The 22,045-nt window shown below is 45.1% G+C and overlaps 2 protein-coding genes across 4 annotated transcripts in view; one reads left to right on the top strand and one right to left on the bottom strand.

Moving 5' to 3' along the window:
• Positions 1-511, top strand: part of Gmpr (guanosine monophosphate reductase) — a 38,969-nt gene extending 38,458 nt beyond the window's left edge. For both annotated transcript variants that reach the window (XM_028763228.1, XM_028763227.1), the window contains one exon: positions 28-511. In XM_028763228.1, the coding sequence (XP_028619061.1) occupies positions 28-208 (181 nt within the window). In that variant the 3' untranslated portion in view covers positions 209-511. The remainder of the gene's footprint in view (positions 1-27) is intronic.
• Positions 512-8,909: 8,398 nt separating this feature from the next.
• Positions 8,910-22,045, bottom strand: part of Atxn1 (ataxin 1) — a 176,794-nt gene continuing 163,658 nt past the window's right edge. For both annotated transcript variants that reach the window (XM_028763152.1, XM_028763153.1), the window contains one exon: positions 8,910-11,654. In XM_028763152.1, coding sequence (XP_028618985.1) covers positions 11,124-11,654 — 531 coding nt within the window. In that variant the 3' untranslated portion in view covers positions 8,910-11,123. The remainder of the gene's footprint in view (positions 11,655-22,045) is intronic.

Raw genomic sequence — 22,045 nt, 5'->3', positions numbered from 1 at the left:
CCATACCCCTCTTCTTTCCCTTCTCAGGGCCTCAGAGGGCAAGACCGTGGAAGTGCCTTACAAAGGGGATGTAGAGAACACAATTCTGGATATCCTCGGAGGACTTCGATCTACCTGTACCTACGTAGGGGCCGCCAAGCTCAAAGAGCTCAGCAGGAGAGCCACATTCATCCGGGTGACCCAACAGCACAACACAGTGTTCTGTTAACCTCGGGGATGCAGACGTGTTGAGCCTTGTGGACGACTCCTTTTGCCATGCTTTGCCCATCCCCTCCTTATCTGCCCTCGCAGGCTGACTGCTATCACAGATGCTGAGACTGAGTCCTTGTCCTGATTCGTGTAGCCCAAGACCTTGAGGCTCGCCTTAGTGCCTGTGTGGGGCCCTGGGTCAGCACCTAGAACTCACTGCCTCCTGGTTTCAACCAGCCCTTGCACCCTCCTTTTTCGTCTGCCTTTTGTTTTCTTTCTAAAGGACAATGGTTTCACTTTTAATATAATGCTATGAGCTTGACTGAGTGCTGGAGTTTGCATGTTCAAGAGCACAGTCTCATAGAGCCATGAGCCTTGGGAAAGCCTTCCCAGCCAGGTAAGTGACCCTCAATGGTTAACACACAAGGCCCCTGGCTGGGGAGGGAGTATGCTGTGAGGCTGAGCAAGAGCTCAAGTAGCTCACACCCCACCTACTGCCACCTCCAGCGTTTGTTGCTAGAAAAAAAAAAATGTCATGAGCAGGGTTGCAGGGTCATAGGGTCGCAGGGTCACTGGCCATGAATCGCCCCACCTGTTAGCTTGTCTCCCTGCTTGTATGGAGCTGCTTGTAGCTAGCAAGCTTGTCCTGTCCTGGATTTTTGTGTAGTATGTCAGGTACACAGTTCATCTTAACTTGTCAGGCTGGCCCCTCTCTCTTTTTAAAAGTCAGGATCTAGCTATTAGCCGAGGCTGACTTTGAACTTGCAATCCTCCTGCTTCAGCTCAGCTAGGCTGGCCCCTCTCCAAGAGGTTATAAACCATTTTGAAGGCTCACAGATGTTTTAATGAAAAGGCCATGAGGAAACCTTGCTGAGAGCCAGATGCTCTGCAGCCTAAAGAGGCTTAGGGTGTGAGTTGGGGAAAGTCCCTTGTATAATACTAACTAGGAAGGACTGAGGAACTATGTAGAGGGTAGCCATTATTGACTAGGAAGAGAGACTGTCTTGGAGAAAGGCCCTACTTAGCCCTGTGAGCTGCCCTGCAGTGTCAAAGCCCTGGCATTCGGGAGAGTCAGGTTGTTTTTCCCAACAAGGCTTATCAGCAGGCACAGGAGTGTGTTTTCTTTGAAAAGGCAAACTCCACATTCGTGAGGAAAGACTGATATTGCTGAATGAGGGTTAATTAATTGTCTGGTGCCTACAGGAAAGATCCAGCTATATCAGGACTTGGGAGATGGCCAGCCCATTTCCAGTCTGGTATTATAAGACTATACTTAAAGTTTGAGAAGTTTGCATTCTGCACCCTTCTCTAGCCTCCCTCCCAGAGCCCTGAAGAATTGCTCTGATACCTGTAGAAATATGACTGGTATACTTGGGAAGGCTGCATGCTGGATGTGTTCACGGCTTTTCCCATCGCAGTGACCAAATACCTGAAAGAAGCAACGTAAGGGAGGAAGGATTTCTTCCAGCTAAAGTTCAGTCGAAGCCATCCATCACCGTAGGGAACGATGGGAGTGGCCGGCAGCTGTGACTGGGAACACAAGGTTGCTTGCTTATGTCTATCTCTGCAAACCCAGAAATCAGAAAGGGGAATGCTGTTCCATTTAGTTTCCTGCCTCCCCTGCCCTCACCCTCTTTATCCAGTCCAGGTCCCCAGCCCAGGGGATGATGCTATTCACTTTCTCAGTTAATCCTCTCCAGAAACACCCTAACAGACACACCTATAATTTTATCTCCTTTGTGATTCTAAACCTAGTCTCCTTGGCAAGATTAATCATCCCAAACATCATTGCAAAAATGGGTATTCAAAGCAAACAGGATGTCACACTTGTCTAGAGGACCTTACTTCCTGTCTGCCCCATCTGTGTCTAGTGTCAGCCTCCCTTGGTTTATCCTATAGGGCATGTGTTTCATATTTAAACCCTGAGGTCAGTTTAATGAGCCTAGAGTAAGTGGGACGAAAAGGAAGTCTTAAGACTTTCAAGTGGACTGGCAGTAGCAGGTTTTTTCAGACCTGTGCCTTTCTTCCAAATTTGCAATATAATACCTCAATAGCACAATACAACACCACAGGCCTGGTCCCTGGGTTAACAATGCAGCATGCTCCACTGTGGGGACATTGTCCCGAAGGTGCCATAGCATGTGGTCAGTATAGGTGCTGCTTCAGAATGGTCTTGCCCTGGGCTTCTGTTTTCCTTTCCCTGCAGTAACAAAGGCCACTCTGCTCTTTCCTTGGTAAGGATCTCTATAGACTGGTGGTTTTACGTAGCCAAAGGCAGGCCCCTTGCTATCTAGTTCTAAGCAGATGAAGGCCAAGCTCTTGCAAAAACAAAAAACAAAAAAACAAAAACAAACAAACAAACAAAAAACCCAGACACCAGGATTATCTTGAGGCAGAGGCTTCATAAAAACAACACACATTTCCCTTTGCTGGAGCAAGTGCATGATAGGAATGGGCCTAGAGGACCTACTGTGAGAGCACCCTTCCGTCCAGGCAAACATAACACGGACAAAGAAGACCCACTGCCCACACACAGGACTTCCTGTGATGGAATGGGAGCTATGGTGGCAGAAGTGGCTGGGATTATGAGAGGCTGCCTGCTCACATCTCTGCAGACAGGAAGCAGAGCGATCAGTGTCCCCATTTACCTATTGGGTCGTAGGTATAGGAGGGCATTTTCCTTGTAAAGGCAAGTACAATCCTGGAGCAGGGGAGCGTGAACCTTTTGGTCTTGGACTGGAGCAATGCTTCAAGAGTTTCAAGGCAATGCCTCAGAGTATCACAGCAAGCTGTGTATTTTTCCTAATCAGTCTTTGGAGTTATCCTAGCCATAGGATAACTGGTAGCCATAAACAGTCTGTTATTAGCATCAAATCATGTGAGCAGGCTTGCCCATTGCGTACCAGGAGCAGCTCTTCTAGTCTGGAGGCTTCTTAGCATGCTACTTAAAATACAATATCTAGAACCCCAAACCCTTGTTTCAGGAGCCACGTGCTACTATGTGTAGCCTAGGCTGCCTGGTTTGTTGGGATGAATCCTACTTGGATAGCTCAAAAATACGATGGAGAAGAAAATAGAAGCAAAGAGTCCCCACTCTTCCCTGGCCAAGTGAGAACTCTCAACTATTTCTGGCATTCTCTTTCTTCTCCCCTGTGTGAGCTTGGCTTTCAATTAGAAGAACACCATCGACATGTGTGGAGGGGAACAGGGCATACCTGGGGGCTGCTGCTGCTACTGGAGCCGTGCTTTTCCTAAACCACCACCAAGCCACACCTTCCCAAAGCTGAGCCCCACACCAACCTGTGCACAGTACTTCCGAGACAGACGTGGAACAGGCTTCTCCTGCCAGAAGACCTCTGCTCCACAGGTTTCTACGAAGCACGCACTGCAGGAGAACATACTCAGTAACCACAGATCACTCACCAGTTGGAGCCAAAATGAAGACTGCACTGATAAATGCCATATAAGGTGCAAAGCTGCCAATCATTTGAGAAGAAAAACCTAGAATGTTGAGCAGATGGGAGATGGCAGATTAGGGACATCCATGCCTCATGTCACTGGTCTCCCCAGGGTGCACTGAGGTGATGTGGATGGGGCAGTGAAGGACTCACCTCTCTCAGTCACTGCTTTCTTTAGGAATCTGACAGCGAAGACACAGGTTTGCAATTGGCACTGTTATTTTATTATTAGTACGAGTATTATACAATAAACTTGTACTGGTATACAGACAATTTATTTAAAACAATTTTGTTCAAATTTTGAATCAAACATTGTTTTATTATAATAATGAAATAATTTCTACCTAGAAAACCTGCAAGCACCATCAAAGAAAGGGACCATAAAATTCAATAAACAGACTCGAGTGTGTCCTACAAATAGACACACCACGATTAGAAAATAGAATATGAATTCTTCCATTTTTCTTAATATTTGTTTTAAAAAAGCTAGTGCAAGTACAACATTTTACACTGGAATTACAGAGAGTATGCACGCATACGGAAACGTTCTCCTGTCACGATAAAAGCTCTTAACTATGTATGCACTTAAAAGTTTCTTTTCAATAAGGTGCAAAAGAACATTGTTTTCCCTAGTTCTCCACATGGTAGTACCCTTAGCCCAAGTTTTGGTGTCTGCTTCAGCTTGGCCTGTGGGAGGCAAACGAATGGAAATTAGAGGGTTTGAGAACCTGCTGTTAAAACCCTTCAACTGGCGCAGATCTCAAGTTCTTTAGGGCCAAGATTCTACTGGTTATAGAGAGATGCAGACTGTCTTATTGAAAGGCCACCAAAAAATACTGACAGGACTCATCCACAACCCCCTTTCAGCTGACACTACCTACCCGGGGTTACACTTGAGCAGTGTGGGTTGGGGAGGGGGGCGGTAGTCACAGAATGGGACGATGATGGGTTGCCATGGTTATGTCTCATTGACTCAACAGTTCATCCCACCCTTGGACTAGAGAATAACTTCAGAGTAGGGGGCTCCTGTAAGAACTGGAGAAAACCTATGCACCAACCTTCTTAGTAACTGATCTTTCACTCCAACAGTTCTAAGCCAGTGTCACCTCAGCTCGGTAGTCTAGGGGGACAGTATGTTATCTTGGTAAGGGTTACTGTAAACAGTGCTTCCCACACAGGCCTTCAGATTAGCCATCCAGACAGCAAAGGAACAAGAAGACGTGAGTGGATGGAGTCTCCAAGTAATCTGTAGTGGAAGACTTTACTCCTTTCAGTTAAAAAGTGTTGGGGAAGTTCTTAGAGCCTGGTATCATGTAGATGGTATCTATTGGCCAAACCCACTTCATGTGAATACGGGTCAAGGTCCTGTACACAAGCGTCGGGGTGGGATGGGAAAAGCTGAAGCCACCTCACTTCTGCCTTTGTCAGGGTGAATCTAAGCCATAAGAACTTGCACAGTAAGGGAAGGGACGTGAACCGGAATTGAAGTATCAAAGCCCCGACGCTGTCTGGTTTGCACCACCCAGCTCAACTGCTGAACAGGACTAGTAACTCTGAGAAACTGCTCCACATTTCGTCTGGCCTCTGCTTGAGAAATATCAAAACGAAAGCCAAGCATTTAAGCCAAAATGGATGTTTTACCCCCATGTGAATGAGGTCTGGGGTGGGAGGCAGACGAAAGGCTCAACTTTTTTTTTCCTGTCTACTGGGAAGGAGGATCCCTTTTAGAAACACTTCATGTTCAGGATTATATTCTTTGGGTTTAGAGGAACAGGAAGTGCTGAAAATGTCAGACATCATCCAAAGTAAAGTTGCAATGGCTTAAGAAGGGAACTTAGGGAAGTACTTTCGGCCTAGGAATGGACAGTATCCTCGAATAGCGGAATACAGCGTTTCCCATCCTTCACACAAGAGCCGTGTGTAACAAAAACAGAACAGTAAGCATAGGTACGGTATAGTTGAAGAGCCTCTGACATCATAATTCTTCCAGGCCATAACCATACAAATTTGATCATCAAGACAACAAATTGCTATATACAGGAAAAAAATAAAACCCCCAAACATGTAACTTTCAAACCCCTCCTCTGTTTTGTTTTTTTTGTTTGTTTTTTTTTGTTTTTGTTTTTTTATTACACACAAAATATGAAACTCATGGTTTCAACAGATCTATCTCTTTCAAACACTGAATGAATCATTTCAACATTCATTTTTCTTTTGTGCAATTTTTTTTAAAAAAATTTATCTGTACCCCCCCAAAGTGAGTGCCTCAACCCTCCCCAAACCCCCACCCCGGCTGCTCAAATTGGGTGTACTTTAAAGAAAAAAAAACCGAAACAAAACAGAAAACTTCCCACAAGGTATAGCGCTACAAGAAAAAGCCTATCAGTAAGGTAACATTTGAAGCGAGGTCATCTATGTGAAAGAAATCTCAGCTCCAGAGTAGAGGTGTGCAAACTGTTTGGAGTTGCCTTAGGAACAGAAATACAACACTGTTCATGGACAAAGGAGGAAACCAACCCAACTCAACAGGTCATATGCATGTGCTTTATAAAGAAAAAAGTAGATTCTCTATAGTTATTACTTGTTTTTTTCCTTAAATTCTCTATTTCGGAAATCCTGGCTTCAAAACACAACCGTGGAAGCAAAGACCTTTGCTCCACTTTTAAAACAACAAAGTATGTTTCTCTTGCCCTTCATCTCAACCACCAAAGAAACTGGATTGGACCCTGGAGACTGGAGGCCCTGTATTCCCCTGGAGTCAAAGGGGGTGACTGGGAAATGGGGAGCTCAGAGGGTTTCAGGAGAGAGCAGACCAGTTGGTTGAGCGGCTTGTGGCTCAGGAAACAGTTGCCATGCCAACCAACTCAACTCAAAAAGTCTGGCTTTCTATCCCAAGAGCTCTGCCTCCTCACCCGCTAGTCTGAAATAGGTGTTAGTGTCTTCAAAAGCATCTACAAAATAGGTTTCCTTAGTAGTCGCAGATGTTACAAGGTATCGTCAATTGTTTCTTTAAAAGAAAAAAAAAAAAAAGAAGGAAAGAAAGGAAAAGATCCAAAGCTAGAACAGAAACATATTTTGGCAACATATTTCAGTAAAGATCAAACTATGTGCAAAGCGTGGATTTTTTTTTCTGATTACGAGGAGCTACTGCTCGTCTTGAACGTGCAGCAGGAATATATTGCAATCTGTGCAGTAGCTAAGGAGCAATCCACACGGTGCGGGGAGATCCAAACATTCCTTGAAATTGTACAACCCTACTCCAGAGCAGTCCAAAGTGCCGTTGCTGAACACATCTGTGTTCCACACACACACACCAGCCCCATCCCTGAGTAAGACGTGTGGAAGGTTCTGCAGGGTTCCTTGCAAGGGAGAAGGAAGGACACTGCCACTTCCTCATGGGGTAAGGGGGTCGGGGAGGAACCCAAAAAGCTCACCTAACAGAAAACATACAAGGTCAGGGTTCAGAGTTAAGGACGTTCTGTTGCCACCACCACAAAAATCAGGCCATCCCAAACTGAGTTGGATGAATCGAGAAAAGCAAAATGTGACCAACATGGATGATTATCCTGCAAGTCCCCCCCCCTCCCCTAAATGCAATTTGGACTTCCACTTTTAAAAAGATTTGAGGTAAGTGGTATCCGTGGCCTTCTCTCCCCTGATCCCCACCCCATCCCGCTGACCCCAAGGTGGCCCAGACAAACTGAAATAATTCTAAAGTTAAACAGTCTAAGGAACAGTCACTTTGTGTATTTAGAAATCCCTAGAAAGAGGTTCTTGTTTGCTGATTTCTTATTAGTAATATTACTATGTTTTCTTTTTGCCCTGACTAATTTCTTGGTGATTGTGTTCCGTTGTAAACACAAAAAGGCCTGCTGTTACTTTGTTTTAAAATGGAAAGCAGGAAAGAAGAGAATGAAGGACGACTGTTGGTAACTATTGCAAAGTGGACAGGTACAGAGGCCCGTGGCTGATCCTTGTCCAATGAGGGCACTGCCGTCACTGTGCTCCCTATGCAGTTGACCGCAGGTGCTCCTGGAGCCTGGAGGGCCCCATCAATGTCTGCAAATCAGAGGTGGCTCCCGCCTCTGTGTGCAGGTCCTATTTGAAGAGAAAGCTGTCCCAAGGGAATGGTGAGTGTGGTTGCCAGGTGGTCCCCTCCAAAGCCATTGGTGGAGCATACTCAGAACACACACATATGCAATAAGTTGCTTGTGTCAAAGGCAGGGATCAAAGTCTCAAGGACTCAGAAGAGACTGAAAATGGGTTCACTGAAGACCACATTGCTGCAGAATGTGTCCTAGGACCCAGTTTGCCTCCTCACTCCATTCCAGCTTCAGTACAGAGCGAAGGGCCTTTGCTGGGTGCGGTGATGGGCCTTCAAGGTGCTTCCCTCAGGTCTCCTTGGCTGGTTCTCGCTGTGTCCTGGTGACAGACACACAGGCTCCCATAGGCTGCCTACCCTAGTACCCTGCATCGCTTTTAAGGGGAAAGCGAGGAGGCTCACCTCTCCTGGCTCAATCCCTCCAGCTTTTCTCTGGCCAGCGCAGGGAAGAAAGGTCAGCCCACAGAACAAGGAAAAAGCCAAAAGGTAAGGAACTTTAACCAGATAGCACACTATTGGCACACAAAGTATTGCACATGCTAAGGGAGCCGGAGAACAAGGTGTGACAAATGTTTCAGAAGAACCAATGATTTGTATAATTCCTATACCTGAAATAGAACCACAAAAGTTATGATATTCCTATTGCTCTGAGCCACGTGTGTTTACCCATTTTAGTGTCGGCTTAGTGGATACAGTCAGTTCAGTCCTCGGAGTCTGCCAGAGAGCAGTGTGTGTGTGTGTGTGTGTGTGTGTGTTTTCTGAGCTCACAGGGGCTGTTGTAGATAACGGCACACAGTGCACCAGTGGCAGCCTCCTAGTCTTCTCACCACTGAAAGTTAAAAAACAAAGACAACAAAAACAAAAACAAAAACCTAGTAAGTGCCAGTGCCCTGAGCAGATATAGGGAAGAAGCAAGGTCTCTGAACAGAAAGATTAAAAACTAAAAGAATCACAGCAATAAATAAACATCTGATTGCAAGAATGGGTTCACCCAGCTCTGCTAGCGTGTGGAGAGGGTGATGAAGTTTAGAAAGAGGCTAGCTATTCTGGACCTAATCAAAGGTTTTTGGTACATCCCAGAAAACGGTCTGTAAATGGATCATTAGTCCCAACCAAAGCCACTGTGAACGGAGACTGGATAGCCAGCATGTGGGTTGCCAGGGGAGGGTCTTTTTTTTTTTTTTCCTATTTTGAGAAATGGAAGAAGTCTTGTTTTTTTTTTTTTAAATGGCTAAAAAGAAAAGTCAAATAAGTACTTATTTAGGTTAGTTGCAGCCAGCCAAGTAAGAATGTTTAAAAAACTTCTTCCTATTTATAAAACTTGGTTTAAAGTACTTTAAGACATACTCAGAACCCACAAATGATATTTTGACCTCTGGGAATGAAAACTCGTGACTTTTTGAAAATACCCTTTCTGGGTTTTTGTACCAAACATTAGATTTTAGTTTGATTTCAAATAGAAACCTAAGTTTCTAAAAAATAATATTAACACTCTTTTTTTTTCCAGAAATGAAAATACTTGCTCACATATGTAAAATGTCTATATGGAAAACTCTCAATGACTCTGAAGAAGACTCTCAGACCTGGCTTCTGGTGACAGATGTGGTAGGTGACAAAAATGAAATCTCAAAGGGACAGAGCCTTCTAAAAAGGGCCTAGGGTCTAGGCAGGTTAGAAAGTAATTTTGCTACATTTATTTATGCTCTTTCAACCCTCCCAAACATTTCCCACAATGTTATTAGGTAAAAACTGCAGGAATACCACACAGATTATAAACTCAAGATGTGCAAATCGCAAAATTCTTTAGGAGTTCACCCTAAAAACACTGGACAAAAATCGAGTGTCTTTTCCTCGGTGTCTCTTCTCGGTTTCTCTGCTGCCAATTCTGCATATGCCTTTAACTCTTTCTCCAACATCAAAGTGACAAGTGCCTGCCGTCAGGTAGTACTTGGTGGTCATATATTGTCACGGGCTAGTTCATAATTCACATTCATCCCTTTAAACCAGATTGGAGCTTTCGATTGCTGACTTTGAGCAATCTTGCAGAGCTGAAATGTAGTTACAGTGTTGAGAAGAAAAACAAAAACAAAAACAAAACAAAAAAAAAAACAAAAGCAACTTAGGTTTGTCTTTTTTTCCCAAAGAGTCGAAAGTGAGATACAGTACTTTTTGAATGACAGACCAAGATGCTTGGTTAAGAAGCCTGCACGACATTTTTTTTTTTAACTGTTTACAAGGTAGTAACAGACGAGCATCTTCCAGATCTAATTCCGCATGTCACACTGGGATTAAGGAAAAAAAGAAGCGGCACCCAAGTTGTCCATAGTCATGAACAGTACTAGACCTAAAAGATAGAAAAGATGCTGCCAGCTCAGCTCTGAGAGCCGCCTGGCTCTCAAGGGATGGTGGGGAGGAGAGGCTTGCATTTTTCCTCTTGGGAGCAAAAGTCAATGCAAATAACCTGATTGGTTTTCCTAACACTGCACAGAAAACAGTGTGGGTGCTCCCTCTGTCCCCCAGCCCCACCGCTACCTGCCTGTCCAGGAGTGACCTGAGCAAGGACTTTCCCTGCCCACCGTGACACCTGGCGATGTCACTGGACTGGTAAAGCAGAAATGAAATCCCGCAAGTGGCAGCTGACTTAAAAAAAAAAAAAAACAAAAAAAACAACAAAACAAAACAAAAAAAATCCTCAGTGCAGTCAGGCCCCATGGGGGGAAATATATATATCTATATATATCTATGATTAAAAGTTGCTTTTTTATTGTAAAATATGTTGGAGAGAACCACGTTCTTTGAAACTAGTTTCCCATCTGCTGCCTGCTGCCTCTCTACAATGCCTGGAAGCTGGGCTCCTGATGACTTTGCATGTAGGAAACCCAGGTCCCCCAATTCCATGATGAGAGTGAGGGAGATGGAGGCAGAGAAAGAGAGACCCTCGCTCACTGCCATCGTACCCACGCACCCCTCCACAAGGGATGCACCCAGACACACTCTTGCTGGTTACTTCCCACTGAAATTGCTCTTGAAACCAGTGGGAACTGATGCCCCTCGACTCTGTGCTGCTGGAGAAGGCAGGTGCTGATGAAGCCACATTCAAGGGCCACCTAGGATGGCCTGGAGCTCCACGGCCACAGTTCTAACCACTTAACCCCCCCACAACACACCCCCTGCCAGCTCCTCAGCAGACACTTGCAGACAATGCAAACGCACCAGTCTCCTGCCACACACCTGTTTGACTCTAATGACAAGGTTAGAATACAAACCTAGAGAGGATAACATGTAAATACTGTGTTATTTAGCCTACAGTACAGTAATCTGGATACAGACAGCAAAGGAGGCCCAGGCCCAGGCCTCAGCTGCCCACACGGTCTCTACTTGCCCACGTTAGATCGGCCTTCGATGCAGATCTTAACCTCCTGAGGAATGAGCGAAGGCTTGGGAAGAGTCAAAGGTGGCTCGTCCTCCGACTTCTCCAGTTTCCGGGTTTCCGGGGCTGACCACCTCCTCTTCCTCGTGGCTGTGGGCTTGCTCGGTTCTATTTTGGTGAGGAAGGATGCTGCAGGCAATCCGATTTTTTCTGGAAACTTCAGTTCGCCGTTCTCAGAGAGCACCTGGGCGCTTCCCTGGTTGATTCCGTTTTCCTGCTCGGCGTATCTGTGTCTGCTGCCAGCCAGGCTGTCGGTCTTTGCGTGCTTCAGCAGGACACTGGCAGGGTCCACAGGCTGGCCCTTTTTAACAGAGCCATTCTTCAGGTTCTTGAGGGTGAGCGAGATGCAGACGTCCCCAACGGAGAGTTTGGAACACGGCAGATCAAAGAGCTGGCTGGTCCGCTCAGGACAGCAGGATGACCAGCCCTGTCCAAATACAAAAAAAGGATACTCTACCAAAACTTCAACACTGACCTGTGGAAACAAAAGCAGAGGGAAGAAAAAAGGAAGGAAACATGAGGAAACAGTTCATATGTGTTTTTTAGCATGTGCACGCACATTTGTGTGTGGGCACATAAAATCGTGTATGCACACAGAGGCTCCAACCTTGGGTATGAGTTCTTCAGACAACTACTCTCCCCCCTCCCCCATATTGGATAACCCACTAAAACCACATGGTACTTGCTGTCTTTATGGGCAAAGGTGTGGGGCTATCCATTGGAACACAGGAAACTTAACAGTGACCACACCCCTACTACCAACAACATAAAGGTCAAAGTGTTGAGGCTAAGGACTAAGTACTCAGCCCTAAACAAGACAGCTGTATTAACCTCCCTCCCAAAGGCTCAGGAGGCCTCATGCTAGGGACAGCTAGGCTGTGTGTGTGTGTGTGGGGGGGGGTACATAAGAGTACATAAGAGACAGAGGCTGGGAGAAGCTCTAAGAAATGCTAGCTTCTAGACAGGATACTGTGATTGCCGCCATCCCTCCCCCGGCCCCCTTTTAAGTAGGATCTCTTAATGGCCTGGAGATCATCAAGTAGGTGAGGGTGGTGGCCAGCAAGCCTGGAGGATTCTATCTCTGCCTCCCCAGTGGGTGCGGAGATTACAAGTGTGTACCTCCACACTCGGCTTTTTAAACATAGTTCTGGGGATCAAATCCTTCTATTTGCATGGAAAGTACTTTACCAGCAGAGCTATCTCTCTAGGTCCCCATGAGTGTTTTATTTAACACGGATACACGTGGGCTGGGTAAGAAGAAAAAACTGAGTTTGTTTACCAGCCTCTCACCCTTATAGCAATACTCTGGACTTAGGGTACTAACTGCAGCCACAGCTGTACTTATCACATGCAGACCCTGGGCAGAAGCTTCTGAGACAAATGGAAAGTCCTTTCATCATTCAGAACATTTTACCAAATACCAGGTGTGTAGGGGGTCTGGGAAAACCACTTATTGGTCGCCTGTGAGGCTCTGTAGGTAACTTAAAAGGCTGGCTATAGTCATGCTACATCTCGGTCAGACCAAGATGCTAAGTAAGCTCTGTGAAGAAAACCGTGAACCTGTTTGCCACTGGATTCCTATCTCAATGAGAATAATGCTTGGAACCAATGAACTTTAAGTGTTCAATGAACTTAAGGAGGGCATCATCTATAAGGGCTAGGACCAGGAGGGAGGTCTTTCTTGGGACCCTGAAGGATGGGCAGTATTGGAGGGCTGTTGTGAGGGGACAGATACGGTCCAGCCACCAGGTTGTTTAGCGTGCTAACGTCTCATGCTCCGCCCCTGGGTTCATCCCACTCTGCAGGCTTCTTGAGTTACTGAACTTCCTTTCTTTACTGGATCCACAGAACACAGAAGGATGGTTTAGAAAGAAAAAAAAAAATCACAGCCCATGTTCCTTACAGGGAAATCTCATTGCTCTGGGCTATTTTAATCACATTAAGGCTGCTAAAATTTTTCTGCTCTCTCCGAAGTGGCTAGCAGTTAATGTGGAGACTCATTAAACTCGTTAACACGCTGAGAGGAAGTGTCTATGGAGTGCTTGGCCTTAAATAGGACATTCATATCAACCCCCTGCCAAGGCTCTGGGACCATCCCAGAAGTGGACGGGCAGAGAGACTGTAAGAGCTGGGAGATGGGAGGGGTGCTATAACGTGCTGTCTTTGGGACAGGACATGGCCATTGTACCTACACATTCATATCAGCTATGATCAATGCATAAGAGCCAGTCAATGCAACTGTCAGTATTAATTGGACTTAGTGAGTTACTAAAAGAATAAAAGAGAGACAAGGTAGACCGGAATGTGTTGGGCATGGAAATGTTCAACACGCATTGTTTACATGTCTGAGATTGACAAGGAATAGGTAAAAGGCATTCTGTTCCATTTTCTTTCTGAGTGCCTACCATTTGTCAAATGCTCTGACTCGCAAAGGTTTTGTTTTTTTTTTTTAATGCTTATAGCACACTAGTGAAACAAATAATGCCATTTCAGCTTTCTAAAGGAATAAGTAAAATCATCTTCCTAATATCATAGTTATTAGCCAATGGAATTAGGATTAAATCCCAGGCCCCTCCTCCCAAACATTCTCTTTCTTTTATACCCTCCTGAATTTTACCTACAGGACATTACAATATGGTGAAGAGGTGACTTACCATTCCAGTGACAGACAGCAGTTTCAACTAAGCAAGACCATGAAAAGGGACTTGTATAAGACAGAGGTCCTCATCTTCTGGAGACCAGTATCTTTTCAGGGCTTTACAGGTTAGATATTGGCTACCTGTTATCTGAATATACATGAATTCAGATGTCTCTGAGAGAGACAGACCTCCTGACAGTGGCTCCCTTGCTCTCTCCCCAATCCCTATTCTTCAAGTCGTTCAGCTCCAAACCCTGGAAATCACAGTGTCTACTCTTCCTTCTTTCCAATACCCACATCCCAATCCCAGACAGACTTTACTGGATTCTCTTCCATAACATCTAGACAGTTTCGCATGATGTTCACCACCTGCGTTTTGGCCAAGCCCAGCATGTCACTTGGAGAAAAATGTCACCAGAACAAGCTTCACAGGACTCACCTGACACTGCTCCACACTACACACAGGAACATGTGTGTGTGTGTCTGTGTGTGTATCTTTAACTCTAAAGACACTTGCCTCCTGCCCAGTCTGTGCACCTGAGACAGCCTTCCTGACATCCTGTTTCAGACAGTGCCCCATCCACTCCTAACTTCCTTCTGGTAAACATTGTATCCTCCTCAGAACACTTATATTTTGATACACTATCTTTGTTCCTAGAGTACTTTATTCCTAGAGTTTCTAAAGTATTCTGTAAACTTACACTGCTATTCCCAGAGTCTAGGATGCTTTCAGATATAAGAGATACTCAGTAAAATTCTAAGAGATGATTTGACTTCTAAATGGAAAAACCCTGCAATGGTAGAGGTGACAAGCAGAGAGCACTGTTTAAGACAATGTTGAAAACACTTTAATTAGTTTATTATTATATTCTTATTTTATTTTTTTAATTTTAAATCACTGCTATCACAACAGTCCTTCTTCTAGGGCCTATGTCTGCCCCATAAATAGCTTAATGGGCTGGCCCATCGCTATCTCCCTCAGGGTTCCTCTGCCAGCTATTAAGGGGATCATAATTTCATGGGATTATGTTTTAATGTTTCTTTTCCTCCCTCCCTTCCTTTTTCCATCAGGGATGCAAACATTTTCCAGGATGGTCTCGATTAAGCCTCTAAAGACAGCAAGCCTCTTGGAAGGAGTATCTGTCATTTTTAAGGGCCTATCACCTCCCACCTCCCCCTCCTCCTCTCCTTTTCCTACTGTTCCACTTGAGACATACACGACAACTTCCCTCCTGTACTCACTCCACTGAAATTATCTCTTCCAGTTGTCCATCTGGATGGAGAAAGCCAGACTTGGAGGCAGTGAGACCTCACTTCCTGGTTCATAACTGTGCATTCACATCACTGTTAAGGACTAGCTTTTAATATTGCACTTAGCACTTCAATGTGAGAAACACCATAAAATCCCGGTAAGAGTTAGTCCACAAGGAGTGTATCTAAACACTATACACACATAGATAGCTCTGCTGTTTGATTGCATATTTCAATCTTAGATTAGTACTGCATCCATACACACACATATGGACATTTCACCAAAAGCAGGGCAGAAGGAAGAGAGAACGTCTGTTGTTTAAACACGTTTCTTCTTCCTTCCTGAGACTCTCTGTTTTCACAAATGTGTAGGGTATCTGCTTTACCAAGCGTGTTCCTCTCTGCCCCCAAGTTAGCACCATCTCCTCCTTCCTCTACCTCCTTCTAGAGCTATAAGCCATCAGTTTCTCTGAAGCTACTTTTAGTGAGTACGTCTTGCTTTGGGTCAAATTATTGAGCTTGGAGCTCCTGATTGCCTGTGGAGTGAAATTACAAAATCTTTTTTTACCTGCTCTTTTCCTCTGAAGGATCTGTAGGACTATGTTCCTAACGCGAAACAAAACAGAGAACTCCATAGTGAGGATGAAGAGGCTGAGAGTGAGCTACTGATTTCAGTGTTTAAAAATCATTAATAAAAACTCTTCAGTAAAGTGTGAAAGGACATGGGAGCATTCTATTTAAAGTATCTAGTCCACATGACTTAGCCTTTTGTGGAAGCATTTTGGGACTGCTCAGAAAACCCAGATCCTTGCACTGGGATAGCATCAAGCACAAACCCTAAATCACAGGTCAGGGCATGGCTCCCAGAACTCTCCAATGGGAAGATCCCATCAGGAGGCCCATGTTTGGGTATGATGGACACTGTCCAATCAGTGACCACACAGAAGATGCTGTGCCATTCTGCACTGGATAGCTTACATAGTTTCTATTCCCATATGATTTAGCATTATGGGTTAGAAAGGTAGCTTGGTGACAGTGTTTGCTGAACATGTATGAGGTCCTGGATTCAATCCCTAGTAAAGACATACATACATACACACACACACACACACACACACACACACATACACATTCAGTATCAGTTGTGGTTGCCCATGCGTGCAATCCTAGCTATTGGAAGCTACAGCAAGAGGTTCACAGCCAAGGCTACACAATGATACCATACTTCAAAAAAAAACAAAACAAGCCAACAAAGACAATGATAAAAGAAAAGATCTCATATTTAGTATTGAAACAAAAAGTAAAAGCGATCAAAGCCTCAGCGACACATGGAGGAAAACCTCAGACACATGCTGTCAAGTAACAAATGGTATCCTCCATGATCTTAATTATAGACTACTCTGGAAAGAGGCAAAACTAGAAACAGTGAAGATTAGTAGATCTTCGTGCTCTAAGGTGTGACACTGGGAGAGGGGTAAACAAGAAAAGCATATAGGTTCTTTAGAGTGGTTAAACTCTTCTGGATGGTACTGTAAGGCTGGCTACAGGGCCCACTGCATTTATGAAAACTCTCAAAAGGCACAAGTCGGAGTAAACTCTAATTCAAACTGTGGGCTATAGTCAATAGCAGCCTATTGATACTGGCTCAGTTATAATAAACTTACTACACTGTGTAACGGTTTTTGATGTTTGTTTGTTTGTTTGACAGGGTTTCTCTGTATAGCACTGGCTGTCGTAGAACTCATTCTGTAGACCAGGCTGGCTCCAGTTCAGAGATTCATCTGCCTCTGGCTCCAGAGTGCTGGCATTAAAGGCATGTGCCATCACTGCCTGCCTGGTTTTATATTTTAATTGGGGGCTAAAGAATTGGCTCAAAGGATAAGAGCATGTACTGCTGTTCTTCCAGGGAGCCGGAATTAGGTTCCTAGCACCTATGTCAGCTTCAACTCTAACTCCAGGGACTTCCAGAGCCCCATCTGGCTTCTGTGGACACTGTACTCATATGTACAAACTCACACATAATTAAAGTAATAAAATTTATATATTGGTTTTTCAAGACAGAATTTCTCTGTGTAACCCTGGCTGCCCTAGAACTCACTACAGAGTTCTATAGGCTGGCCTCAAACTCACAGAGATCTGCCTGTCTCTGCCTCCCAAATGCTGAGATTAAAGGCCTGTGCCACCACTGGCCAGCTAAAAATCAAAATAATTTCTAAAATTTATTTTTACAACTATTTGTCTATCTATCTTGTATATGTGTGTGCATGTGTGCGTGCATGTGTGTGTGTGTGTGTGTGTGTGTGTATGTTTTGTGGAGAAGTCAGAGGACAACTTGTGGGAATTGGTTCTGGGGATTGAACTCACACCTTGTCAGGCTTGGTGGCAAGTGTCTTTATCTACTGAGCCATCTCACCAGCCCCCAGTATATGTGCACACAGAATCCAGAGAACAATCTTGGGAATTCCTATGGCTCTGGTCACCATTTGTCTGTCTGTCTGTCTGTCTGTCTGCCCCCCCCCCTCTCTTTTTGAGACAGGGTCTCTCACTGATCTGGATCTAGAGTAGCTTAGGCTGGCTAGCCAGTGAGCCTCAGGAATCTGTTTATGATCTTGGCACTCAGAAGTCTGAAACAGGGGGACTGCCAAGAGTTTAAGGTCAGATTGGATGACTCATAAGGCAAAGTGAAAAGTGAAATAAAGTCAAGCCACAATGACCATGGTCTAAAGCAACTTGACATCAAGACTAAGGCTATCAAGTAGGGTAAACTTACATCCCCCCAAAACACTGCAGAGCAACAGACTTCTTCTGTTTTGATGGCTATGATGCCCAGTAATCCTCCTGCCCAGGTAGCTAGGACTATAGCCCTATGCCACCTCATGGGTCAAAAGACACATACTAATAAGAATGGTTTGATTCAGATTCCTAGAGCGAGCCTTTTGACATAAAAACTGAGAGAAAGTAAGATATCCTCTACAACTGGTCCATAGACCTAGCACATGGCCCTTACTTGGGCCACTGACCATTTGCATTTTGATGAATTTGGTTTTGTTTCTACCAGCCTGAACAGTAGATACCGTTGAGCATGCTTCTCTTGGAAGCTAAGGGACTGACTATTCAGGCTTATTTACTGCTTGCATGAGTGCCTGGACTATTTTTAGGATCCAGCTAATCCATTAAAACATTGCCACCAGTGACTCACAGTCCACAGCAGTCAAACCGAGAAACAGTGGAATGAAAGAAAAGCCATCAATCCACACACAGTGAGCACAGCATCATAGCCCGCCAAAGGAGTGTGTGCACCTGCCCATGGTGGGAGAGGGAAACAGCAGTGAATATGAAGGAAGCAAGGGAGGCAGTCACCTCAGGAGGATCTGGGAAGTGACAGACAGCCCTAATAACACAGAGCTCAGCATTGAGGAGAGCAGCAGCCAGAGGGAAGCAGTGGGCCAGAGCACTTTACAAAGGTGCTGCTGAGTGCATCCTGGGAGCTCTTTAGAAAGGCTGAGTCTAGGAGCCCAGGACAGAGATGGGCAGGTTGCTACCACAGTGAGACACTGAAGGACAGAAGCCAAAGGCAGCCAGTGGTGCGCTCTTGGACAGGAGCTTTCCCAGTGCCGATTTCTCACAGGCCCTCTCTTTGTACACTGGTGCTCATGCTGCTCTGAAGGGGTGGACTTCTGGTCCTCCCTCATGTCTAGCTCCTACTGATGGTTGGATACACATATTCATGCAAGCTAGCATTCCTTTTTCTTTTCTCTACTCTGGATCCCATAGCTGAGACATGCCCGAGACTTATGGCTCAATACTTGGAGAAGAGGAAGTGGGTTATATTTGGGAACAAACCCAAAGAAAGAAATTTGATGTCCTGTGGGGCTCCCAGGCTGCACCAAAGCACAGCAGAAGGAACACTGTCCCTGCCTTTGTGGAATGTGTTACTTGTCCACCTAGAGAGGAAAGAGGCTTGCTTTCCTCAGCAAACACAGGGATAGGGACTAATGCTTATAGCCTCCCCCTTAGCGCTGTTCTATGAGGGTGTAACAGTGCACTGTGCAGCAAAGCCAGAGACAGTGGGTGACAAACACAGAAAAGCATTTTCCTTCTATACTATTACTACCTCATCATAAATGCCAAACAGAGACCACACTGGAGTCATCTTTCCACAAGAGAAGTTAGGATTCAGCTCCTTAAAAATAGTGGCCAAAGGTGTGGGAACATGGCTCCATGGGTAATGGTACTTGCTGTTCAAACAAGAGGACCTGGGTCTGAATCCCCAATACCCACATAAAAATCCATGGTGGCTGTTTATGCTTGTAACTCTGGCACTGGAGAACAGACATTTCCAGGGCTTGCTGGCCAGCCACCCTAGACTAAAGGAAAGAGACCCCATTTGAAGGGAGTAAGGCAGGGAGGTAGAAAGGTAGAGATATAGTCAGCCAACATCCTTCTCTGGCTTCCTCATGGACTCTACGGGCTTTTGTACCTACACTCATATATACAACTCTTCCCCACCTCCCTCCTTCTCCCCCCCCCCCACACACTCACAGTCACCAATACAGACCCCTACTTCTTTTTCTACAGCATCCATGTCTGATTAGCTGGATGTCACTAGGAGCTCCCCTGAATATATTTTTAACTTTTGATTACTGAAGCAAATAAAAACAACCAAGTTTTCTGTTTGTTCTGGAAGACAGGAAATCGAAGGCTTAAAACAAAAACAAGCAAACAGCTGAGGAAGGTGATGGTGAGAAAGCTTTAGTAGTACAGCTCTTGTCTGGAATATGTACAAAGAACTAGATTCCAACACACACACATACATACACACACATACCATAGACACACACATATGTATACTACACACACATACACACTACAGACAGACATAGACACGCACATACCACAGACACATTCATATACATAAACTCTATAGATAGATAGACACACATACACACCATAGACTCACATATACACACACATATATCTCATAGACAGACACACATGTATACAATAGACATACATACACACATATACCCCATAGACAGACAGATACACATACATACACCATACATACACACATACACCATAGACAGACAGATACACACATACGCATACATATACCATAGACACATACATATATACATACCACATAGATACACATACAGACACCATACAGACACACAGACACACAGACACAGACACAGACACAGACACACACACACACACACACACACACACACACACACACACAATTGAATAACCCCAACCAACAATGAAAGACAAAACAAGCGGAGAAGATTGTCTCTATACAGCATCCTTAGGTTAGGATGCTTTAGAGAACAGAGAGCATCAGCTGGGGGGGGGGGGGACTGGGAAAAGTCACCTGCCCCACACAAAGGCATGTCTGGCTAGCTCTCCTCACCACCCCTCAGTGTTCTCTGGGAAGGACCTTGGAGGTTGTCTGAAGTCAACCATCCTGGCAGATCTTTGCTCCTGCAGGATTTATGTCCGGGATCACAAAGCTTTTTCTGTCTGAGAGAAACTGTCTTTCTTCCACAAGTTCCCTAACTGATTTTGAGATTTTTTACTTCAGAAGTTCAACAATTTGCCTATTTCTATATTTCCCTGTGGGTGTTGCTGTGAGCTATATCTAACTAGTTGCAGAGACCTGGACATCTGCTCAGGCTAGGGAGAAAGGTCCTCTGAGAGATACCAGAGACGGAGGTCAGCTACCGTAAGATCAATTAAGTCTGCTGCCAGTCTCTCCCTGACCAGGCTCCCCCCACCCCCTCCCTTTCTCTCCAGCTGGCTCTGTGATTCCAAGCCTGCTACTCCTGCAAGCACTGCTTGTGGAGCATTTCAGCTGCGATGATGTCAGCCGATCTCTGATAGGTTTCTAAAATAAAGCCACAAATCACTGGTTGGGTCTGAGCCTTGTACTTTTATTTCAGTGGCCCCAAACCCAAGAAGTCTCATTAGCAGACCACAGGCCTCTGGTCCAGCTTTGCAATGGTACTTTCCATCACAGGAGAGACATAGATGGTCTGTCTGTCCGTCATGCTGCTGGGAGCCTGCTGTCAGGCAATGGTGTGTGTGTGTGTGTGTGTGTGTGTGTGTGTGTGTGTGTCAGGGAGAGAGCAGGGTCTGACATCACAGGGAAGCCAGTCTCTTCATGGTTTGTATATTCATTTTGAGGAGTTCTGAGCAGGGGCAAATGCACAGAGATTGCTGAGTTCAATTCCCAGCATTGAAACAAATAAACAAATCAATGCTTTGCCTGATTGCCTCTGGTCAGAATCTCACTCTAAGGACTAAAACTGAGGAAGAATATATCTTGGTCTGTTTCCACAATTCACCTAGGGCGTGAGAGGCCATTGTGCTGACGTCATTTCGAGTGAGAAGTGAGCAATAGCCTTATATGCTCTAAACAAACATGCCATCATCTTCTCCTCGGAATCAGAACTTCCCAGAAAACTTTCTTGGTCTTATCAAATACTGGGTGACTGTGGCATTTATCCATAAAGAACATTCTAGGTTAAAGGCTTCAGGGAAGCAGGGCCTGTGACCTTGACTAAGATCCCACATCTGGTCTTTTGGGAGATGTGCCCATGGAGGGAGGGCGGGGGGGGGGAGGGGGGAACAAGCCTGGCTGTCGCTCAGCAATGTGGTCAGTAAAGCTGCTGTTCTGCTGTTCTATATAAACAGGCACTGAAGTAAATGTTGGAAGATGATTTAAGATTCTGGAAAGGAGGCTAAGATCTAGCTCAATTAGTAGAGTCTTTGCCTAGCAGGCATAAGGTCTTGAGCCTGATTCCCAATACCAAATACACTGGGCATGGTGCTACAGGCCTCTAATCCCATGCCTCTGGAGACGGAGGCAGGAGAATCAGAGGTTCATGGACATTGTTAGATACTGTAAACTTCAGGACGTACTGGGTGTCTGTGTTTTCCTACTTTGTGACTTTGGTCATGTGGTATTAAAC

The sequence above is a fragment of the Grammomys surdaster genome, unplaced genomic scaffold, assembly GCF_004785775.1.
Source record: "Grammomys surdaster isolate TR1022 unplaced genomic scaffold, NIH_TR_1.0 137, whole genome shotgun sequence".
NCBI lineage: Eukaryota > Metazoa > Chordata > Mammalia > Rodentia > Muridae > Grammomys > Grammomys surdaster.
The sequence above is the reverse complement of the archived record's forward strand: the minus strand, read 5'-3'. Positions and strand labels throughout refer to the sequence as shown.